Source organism: Seriola lalandi, unplaced genomic scaffold (genome assembly GCF_002814215.2).
Source record: "Seriola lalandi dorsalis isolate HSWRI2012SDOR001 ecotype SW California unplaced genomic scaffold, Sedor1 jcf7180002054648, whole genome shotgun sequence".
NCBI lineage: Eukaryota > Metazoa > Chordata > Actinopteri > Carangiformes > Carangidae > Seriola > Seriola lalandi.
The window spans coordinates 9,767-18,768 of record NW_019525201.1 but is presented as its reverse complement, the minus strand read 5'-3'; the positions used below and the strand labels follow the sequence as shown (position 1 = coordinate 18,768).

Sequence of the window (9,002 nt, the reverse complement as noted above, 5' to 3'; positions counted from 1 at the left end):
TAATCAGGTAATAGAGTATATCTTAACCAGTATTTAAACCAAATACGTATATTAAAAACACATGTACACTTACATAAAATGTAGTACAAATATCTATCTCACTGTTCTCACCTTCAGGAGGTGAACGCCACCTGATCTTCCTTCTCATGGCGCCATTATACCGATAAGTCCACATGAATATGTAGATACTAATATTAACGTTTTCAAAATCAGAGGGGAAAGCTCAGTCTGCAGGGAAGTAATCAAACACCAGAAACAGTGTCAGGACAGTGGAACTAAAGGAAGACATGGAATAAAACCAACAGGAAATAGTGGAAGATCAAGTGTGAACTTTAGTTCATCATTTCTGTCAGACTCGGTGTCTTTGAAAGGTGGTGTTTGTCCTGACTGCGCTCTGATTGGTTCACTGAGCTCTGATTGGTTCACTGAGCTCTGATTGGTTCACTGAGCTCGGTCACAGTCAGGAGTCAGCTGAGTGAGTGAAGGATACGATGCTCTGTCGATCTGCTGGGTTCCTCAGTCGGATCTTCTCCAGGGTCTGCAGCTCCTTCAGCTCTCTGCTCAGATCACTGCTGAACTTCTTCACGTCGGCCTGGGGGGGACACGCTGTCAGCTTAGACAGTACAGAACAACAACAACAACAACACAACAAACAAAACAACAACAACAGAAGAACAACAACAAATAACAACAGAAGAACAGCAACAAAACATCAGAATAACCAACAACAGAACAAAAACAAACAAAACAACAGGAACAAGAAGAACAGAACAGAACGACAGAACAGCAGCCGGTCAGAGGTCAGAGGTCACTGTCCTCAGAGTGTCAGCATCGTAGTGTCTGTAACACCTGCTGTACATGACTGATCTTTTGGTTTTGGTTTCTTTGGAGAAGGACGTTGGCTCTAATGATTATCCGGACACTTTCGGTCTGTACTGTACTGACATGGACATGAACCATCTGAAACACTGGACTCAAGTCTAAAGTTTGAAATGAGATGTTTTGTCCAAGATCGAAAACTTTTCTTTATTCAAGCCCAAAGATTAAAACCTGAAATAAAATGTTTTTGTGTTGAAACCTCGGAGGTTAAAATCCTACTGCAGGTCTGTGACGGACATGTTTCTTGTATGTAGCTGAACAAAACCTCAAATAAGGTAAAACTTCACATTAATACAATTGTTTGAATTTTATGAGAAAAAGAAGCTTGGTGGATGAAGGTCGTCTTCTCTTTCTTTGTTATATTTAGACCGGTATGGTGATCAGCTGACATCGGTATCACTGTCACACATCCTCATCAAACTCACCCTTTTGTTCTTGATGATGTCTCCGTAGGCCTTCAGAGGAGCCACTACCCTCGTCTCCAGTCTCTCTACCTGCAACAACCAAGAGTTCGTCACGACAGAAACCACCTGATGAAGAGTCTGATGAACCACAGCACCACAGTCCCTGACCTGAGCCTGCCTGTAGTCCTGAACCATGGCAAGATCCTCTGCCAGGTTTTTGAGGCCGAGCTGGACCTCCCGGTCCTCTGTGCCGGACAGGTCAAAGAGCTGAGCCACCAGCAGGTCGGCCTTGTCTCTCAGCTTGGCCGTCTTCCTGGTGTAGGAGCCCAGCAGGTGGCAGACCTCACCCAGGTACTTCTCAGCATGTTTGACTGTCTGCTCCATGCTCTTCACCTGCACGTCCCTGCCACAGCAAGTCAACAGAGAACAATGGCAGTGGGACGTGTTGTGTTGGTGGGTTAGCGTTAGCATTAGCCAGGTGTGAGTGTCCTCCAGGTGAAACAGCCTCCATGTTGTCTTGTCTCTGGATAACGACTTACCTGGAGAAGAGGCTGTTCATGTTCGTCCTCTCTGCTGCTCCTCTGCTCTGTTGTTTGCTTCGGCTCCTTCTCACCTGCACCAGGTAACACAAGATAGTTGCCAGGGAAACACCAACAACAGATGGAGTGTAATAGCTGCTGTGGAGGTGTAGGTGACGCCCTGTGCCACAAGAGGGCAGCAGAGTATTGTTATGGCTGACCACCGAGGAGACAACACGCTCGGGATTCGTCTTTATTAGTCTGTAAGTGTCTTTTTACCCAGACACCACTGGGCCATCAACACACACCTCCCTCTCTGATTCACCTTCTTTAGGTGTAACACAGTTTAACTTCATCTCTCATTTAGAAACATGAACTCATGGAACTCAAGGACAAAGTAAATGCAGATTGATAAAATGTTAGAACAACAGCTCTGCACAGAATGACTTAAAGTTATAGATGAAGCAGCTTGAGGCTGGTTCCTTCAACGTGCTTTAAAAACAAATATTATAAATGTGTGTTTACATTACAGTAAATTTAAGTCCTAGTGATTCTATCATTTATTTAATCCTGAGCATCATTAACATGTTCTGTCACTTCTGTCCCCACCTGTTCACCGGTTCCTGTCTCTGTAGTCACCTGACCACCCACCTGACCCCTGACCTGCCTCCCCCAGTTTCACCCCCTGCCTGTTGCTGATGATTGAAGTTGAAAGTGTTTGACTTTGAGTCTGAACCAGATCAGACCTTCTTCTCTCTGTGTGCTCAGTCCGGTGAGTCTGGTTCTGATGATCCGCTGCTCATAGAAAGATGCATTTTAAATGACAATGTGCATAATTCATTTAATTTAACAGAGAAAACACAACTTCTAATGTTGCCAAAGTTTTTATTGTATTTGTTGATCAAACCCAGAGTTAAATGAATCTAAATACATGTGTGTCCATTCTCCCCTGACCTCTGACCCTGAGTAAAAACTCTAGAGGCTGTTGTGAGTGAAAGTCATGAAGCTCAGAGTCACTGAGGTCACATGTTTCCTCATGAACTGGAGCTCCTCACCTTGACCTGCCGCTGACACACGATTGGCCGATAACTGCACGAATAAGCAGGGGCTCAGGTGTTCCTAATAAAGTGCTCGGTGAGTATTCTTCTTCCCTCAGTGCATCAGTGTCGTCATCCACACGGCAATACCTCCTCCTGCTGGTGGTTCACTGGTACTACAAACTAGAATAGATGTAACAGTGATCAGGATGAATGACTCACTGCTTCATACATACATTCATTGTGTAATATTTATAGTGTATATAGTCTATATATGTGTGTGTCTGCTATCAGCTGAGACTGTGTGCTCTGGGAACAACTGAATAATTCTCTAACAGATGAAGAATAAACGTGTAAACTGAGTCTCCGGGTCGCTGACAGAAACATTTATGATGAAACATATTGGCTGGTTCAGTCTGAGCTACAGAAATAAAATTAAACTAAAGGTCATTTATAGTCTCACTGGGATAAACTGGCTGAATAAAGTGAAAAATGACGGACACTATTTCTAGATAAATGATGATCATGTTTGGAAGAGAAGAAGAATCCTAATGTAAGGTAAAGTGTGTTTCACAGTAGAGAACTCACATGTCTGATTTTCTTCCACAGGAAGTGAAGGCAGCAGAAGCCCTGCCCTGTGAGGAGGACACAGTCTGCGCTGAGGGTGGAGACACAGACAGCAGCAGCACCGGGTGGAGGTAAGACTTTGTTCAACAAGTGTCTGAGCTGTGAGACAGACGGTCACATCACGGTTCATATGACGGAAGAAGATGAGTCTTGTTCCACTTGCTTCATTGTGTCCGAGCACAGAGGGTCGTCACAGAGTGAAGGGTCAGACTGAGACTCTGGAACAGAAGTGTAGTACAGTTCAATAACAGCAGATATAACCAGACTTTTTATTGTTCAATTCTCTTTGATTTTCTGTCTTAATAAAAACTAATGATCATGTGTTTGTTCTTGTTTCAGTGACGCCCCTCTGGTCTGGAGGTTCATTATCTGAGTGAGTCTGTTGATCTGCAGGAGACTGATTACACTGGGTGAGTTCGGCCTCTGTCCACAGATACAGTCAGACAGTGAATCAGCTGTTCTTCTCCTTTCCTACATGTGTTAATGTGATGATATTGTTCCTGTCTTTTCTGGGTCGTGTTATATAATCTGTAACTCATCTGTGTGTGTGTAGCACACACTATGAGTTATATGTAAAGAAGATTTTTGTGTTAGCTGTAATTCTGTCAGCAACTCTTTATAGAACCAACAGTCCCACAAACTTTCTAATTAATTAATGAAACTTCACACCTGAGGAGTCGACAGGTCCTTCAACTGAAAGACAGAAGTCTGTTCCACAGGGGAATATGTGCAGCATTAATAACACTATTCTTCCAATACTGTGCTAGACTTGTAATATTAAGAGCAAAGATGCAAAACTCAGAGAGACTTTCTGACAGAATAGAGAAGAAGAGACAGCTCTACATATCTCAGGCAGCGAAGCAGACTGAACTCATCTCATCTTAAATGACTAGAAAGGAAGAAACTGTGTGAACACAGGAAGGAAACTGCAGAAGTTATTCTGAAAAAGACAAAAAAAACAGCTGATATGTAAAAGCAAAAACTGCTGAAATGCAGAAGCAAATAAAAATCTTGCAGGTCAAAGTGTGACAGTGGCAGAATTGGAAAAGCTGAAGTCAGTGTTGAAGTGAAAATGTTGACTCACGTCAGCTGCTTCAGGAACATGACCAGACAAAAACGTGACATGTAAAACTTTGTTTTAATTAAACTGCACAAGAAAGTTGACATGATATATTTTTAATGAAAGTAGAGGGTCACACCTCGGCTCATACAGCGGTATGTAGTGTCCTCTGTGTTGGGGTCCATATGACCCAGTTAATGTGTAGAGAGGAAGTACTGTAGGAAGACTGCAACACCAAAATGAAATCTTATTGTTGATTGAACAGTCAGTTCAACAGCCAGTGTGTTGTGTCCTGGTGAGGACAGACACGGTCTCAGAGGAGAGGACATGTCAGGGTCAAGGGGTCAAGTATCTGATCCAGTCTCTTCCTGTGTTTCCACTGCAGCATCATGTGCTGCTGCTTCCTCCTGCTGCCTGTGCTCACGGTGCTCACCGGGACTGTGGAGCCGGTCGCAGGGTTCAGTAACGGGAAGGTGGGTGTAGCCTGTGGAGACATGACGCCTCAGCATGGGTACGAGCCCAGTCCAGACCCGCCTCCCTACAGCATCACTGTGGACAAACCCACCTTCAGGCCTGGGGACAACATCACAGGTGAGCTGTTCAACCTCACTTACAGGTGTGGTGACACATCATCTCCTCACCTCCCTGTTCTTCATCCACAGTGACTTTGAGAGTGGCCCCCTCCTCCTCCTCTTCCTCCTCCTCCTCCTCCTCCTCCTCTTCTGCTGACCACACATTCTTCAGGGGCTTCCTGATAGAAGCTCGGGATGCTGGGAAACTGGACCTGCCTGCAGTGGGATTCTTCATCCTGACTGACCCTCGTCAGTCCCAGCTGCTGCAGTGTGGCCACACTCAGGTAAACCTCAAACTTGTGATAAATCTTATCTTCATCGTCATGGCGATATGAACACGTGATGAATTAGAAACAATCATTTCATTTACACACGCCACGCTTTTCAAGGCAAAATGAACTGAAAAAAATAATGTCAGGCTGCAGCCTCACACACACACACACACACACACACACACACACACACACACACACACACACACATTAAACACATGATGCAGCTCCTCATACCTGAACACAGTAAATAATAATTACGAGGTGAACAGGAGGTTCAGTACAACGCCACAGTCTCACCACTCTCTGATTGACATGTTAATAATAGTGTGTGTGTGTGTGTGTGTGTGTGTGTGTGTGTGTGTGTGTGTGTGTTTAGGGATCTGGACTGAGCCACAATGGAGGCACAAAGAAGACTCAGGTCCAGGCTGTGTGGGAGCCTCCAGACGCCCCCCCACAGAGAGTCCAGTTCCTGTGAGTACGCATCACACTGTGTATGATGTCACTGATGATGTCACTGAAATACAGACACACACACACACACAGGGTTGTCCTACATGCAGCAGAACAGCTGCGTATCTGAAGGTGTGTTTGATTTGTTGTTGCAGTGTGACGGTGGTGCATGACTATGAGGTGTACTGGGTGAGGATTGCAGGTCCTGTGGTGTCTCTGAGAGGAGCCACCGTGGCTCCACACACCGTGGCTCCGCCCACCGTGGCTCCACCCACCGTGGCTCCACACACCGTGGCTCCGCGCTCAAACCACCAGCCCTGCTGCTCTGTCCTCACCGGTCAGTGTCTGACGTCATCACATCATGATTGGAGAGCTCACCTACTGAAACTGTTTGATATGATCAAATACAAGACGAAATAATCCAAAATACAGCCTCAAAATGGACGTAAGCTTCCCTCTGTCCATCTGCTCCTGCACATCATCAGGATTTTACCTGTCCGGGTTCAGAAACCTCTGTCTCCGAGGTGTCTACCTGGACCCAGGTGGATGGAGTTCAGTTTGTGGTGCACACAGCTTTTAAATCATCCATCACATCTTTGCAGAAACTACGTCCCTGTCACTCTAGATAAAACCCAGGGGCCAGTTGCACAAAAAACCTTAAGTTTTCTACTTAAGTCTGACACTTAAGGTGTAATTTCTCCTCAGCTGAGGGAGGTACTTAAGGGTGTTGCACAACATCTCCTAAAAGGTTTCCTTTGATAAGGAAGAATATTAAGGCATTTACAGCAGTGACAGAGGTTTTACAGCAGTAGAATTCTACAGTTTCCATGGAGACTGTTTGTTTTCTGGCATTTACATCTCACCTGTATCGTCTCACAGAAATGCATTCCTCTGGTTGAGGCTCCATCAGGTTCTAACTCTTGTTGGGACGTTCCTCCTCTTCATCTCTCACCATGAACTCAGACATGTTGAGTTCAGAGACGATCAGAGGAACCTGAAGGTTTCTCTTTAGTTCGGTCTCTAAGGTCTTTTACAGTTTAATGACTTTAAGTGTTTCCTTAAGTATCAGACTGGATCAAGAGAAACCTTAAATACTTAAGTGAATATATTAAGGAATCCTTAGGGAGAACACTTAAGGGTGTTCTCTGCAACAGATTTTATTTTAAGGAAACTTTAACTCAGAAGGAAAATCTTACCTTAAGGTGTTCAGTGCAGCTGACCTCTGACCTCACACGTTATCCAGAATCTCACCTTTTCTCTTGCTCCTCCTCAGTTTAGCTCGGGGGGGTGTGGCCTCAGTAAGTCCTGCCTCAGAGACCCAGTGGGCTGTCACCCAGAGTCAGACCCCCACTGTTTCTTCCTGTCCTTCACCGCGGATGGAGCAGGACGGAGCGTGATGTTTGAAGTCAGTGGTCCAGCGGAGGGTTACGTGTCCTTCGCTCTGTCTCTGGATAAATGGATGGTGAGTTTATTTCTTTAACTTAACACCAAGAAGTGGCGGCTCCTGTTTGTTAGCTTCACATCTCAGAGCCACTCTAACCATGTCTTCACACCTGTCTGTGAAACTGCTCACATCACCCACAGGGAGGAGGTCAAAGGTCATCCTCCAGGAGTCAGTGGACAGTCAGAGAGCATTTATTTATATAACCACCTGTCATCAGGTGACTTCAGACCACAGGGAACAACACAGCTGATTAGTTTCCTGACCTACACAACTTCTCTTGTTTATTCTTGTGATGTAAACAGATTCTTTAGTGTGTTAATATCTTAGAAATGAAAAATGATAAATTATACCACTGATTTGTAACTGCTAACTCTGAAGGAAACACAATTGTGACTGAGTAACACTTTGTATTAACAGACTGAGAACATGTTGTTCATTTACATATCTGTTGAACGTGTTTATTATAAATCTCCACCTGCAGTGGCTCCACCTCATGCAGCTGTTCCCTGGTTCTGTGCAGAGCCTTTCTCAAACTGTGGAGCAAATCAAATATCAGGATTTAAATGTCGTGCTTAGTGTTTGTCAAACTGTCTGAGTGAGCGTAAAGCCCCCTGTGAGAAGTGTATATGTGTTGTTTTCTGTATTAAAGCAACTGTACAGTGACACTGTGAACAGATGCAGTTTCACAGTTTATGTTTTAAGACTCCCGTCTGGTCAGTGTTTGAAAGGAAATGTGATGAAGCTAACAGTTAGCTGAGCTGAATGTCATCAGCCTGTTAACTACCACTGACCACAGAGCAGGGGACGGAGCGGAGGATTCAGACCGGGTCAGTCAGACAAAATCAAATGACCAGAACACGACAGGCGAGTGTGAACTGCTCTCACATGTGATGTAGTGTTTTACTAGTAATGTCGTCACCAGACCGAGACTCGTGGTGCGTTTGATGACATCCAGCAGTGTTCAAATGTGTGTGATCATTTTAATGCTAGCACCACCTGTCGCTGCGCAGCGGGTGAAGCGCAGAGGTTCAGTTGTAACAGTAATAACAGTTACAGTAATAAACAAGTTAACGAGCTGCAGATGTAAATAAATGTTTCTGTCCTTCAGGGCGATGATGACGTTTATCTGTGTGTCAGTGATGGAGGCGGAGTTTCCATCAGCGCTGCTCACGTCTCTGGACGAACCCCCCCTGAGCTGGAAACAGAGGTACACTCTCACACTCTTCATCTTCACCATCTTCATCGTCCTCTTCAGTGGCTGTGAGTCTTGTCCTCTGTGTCTCCAGGATGCTGTGTGGGGTCGGGCCTGGAGACTGGCAGACGGGGTCATCCAGTGTCGTTTCCATAGAAACATCCTCCTACAGAACAGGTTCGACTTAAACCAGAGCTACTTCCTGTTTCTGGCTCATGGTCGATCTCACCGAGGTAAGACAGCAGGAATTGTTCAATATTAAATTAATAATTAAAAAATTACATGAAAATATAAATCAAACAATAATCTGTGAAATAATTTAAGAAATGATTAAAACAGAACAGGAATGTTTTATAACTTGCCAACACGTTAAATGTTTTTACAGATGAAACAAAACAAACTTAGAAAAATGATCCTGATGTTTTTTATTTCAAACTTACTTTTTCAAAGTTTATTTTTCCCCAATATCACTTTTATTTCATGTCAAGTTTTATTTTATAATGTCACGTCACACGTGTTTGTGTGTGTGTATATGTATGTATAT

At 44.4% G+C, this 9,002-nt stretch overlaps 2 protein-coding genes across 2 annotated transcripts in view; one reads left to right on the top strand and one right to left on the bottom strand.

The window, feature by feature from the left end:
* Window positions 1-460: 460 nt before the first annotated feature.
* LOC111665494 (CBY1-interacting BAR domain-containing protein 2-like) lies at window positions 461-1,842 on the bottom strand. The gene is made up of 4 exons (XM_023420527.2): window positions 1,823-1,842; window positions 1,452-1,686; window positions 1,305-1,373; window positions 461-592 (listed from the first exon to the last, which is right to left on the bottom strand). Exons 1-4 carry the CDS (start codon window positions 1,840-1,842, stop codon window positions 461-463), a joined length of 456 nt encoding a protein of 151 aa, XP_023276295.2.
* Window positions 1,683-9,002, top strand: part of LOC111665501 (ferric reductase 1) — a gene marked incomplete at its 3' end in the record, with an annotated part of 16,079 nt that continues 8,759 nt past the window's right edge. Inside the window, exons 1-12 of the mRNA XM_087177763.1 lie at window positions 1,683-2,064; window positions 2,437-2,935; window positions 3,448-3,536; window positions 3,805-3,875; window positions 4,911-5,116; window positions 5,188-5,381; window positions 5,749-5,843; window positions 5,978-6,076; window positions 6,123-6,159; window positions 7,096-7,284; window positions 8,375-8,473; window positions 8,553-8,691. Coding sequence (XP_087033889.1) covers window positions 4,915-5,116; window positions 5,188-5,381; window positions 5,749-5,843; window positions 5,978-6,076; window positions 6,123-6,159; window positions 7,096-7,284; window positions 8,375-8,473; window positions 8,553-8,691 — 1,054 coding nt within the window. The remainder of the gene's footprint in view (window positions 2,065-2,436; window positions 2,936-3,447; window positions 3,537-3,804; window positions 3,876-4,910; window positions 5,117-5,187; window positions 5,382-5,748; window positions 5,844-5,977; window positions 6,077-6,122; window positions 6,160-7,095; window positions 7,285-8,374; window positions 8,474-8,552; window positions 8,692-9,002) is intronic.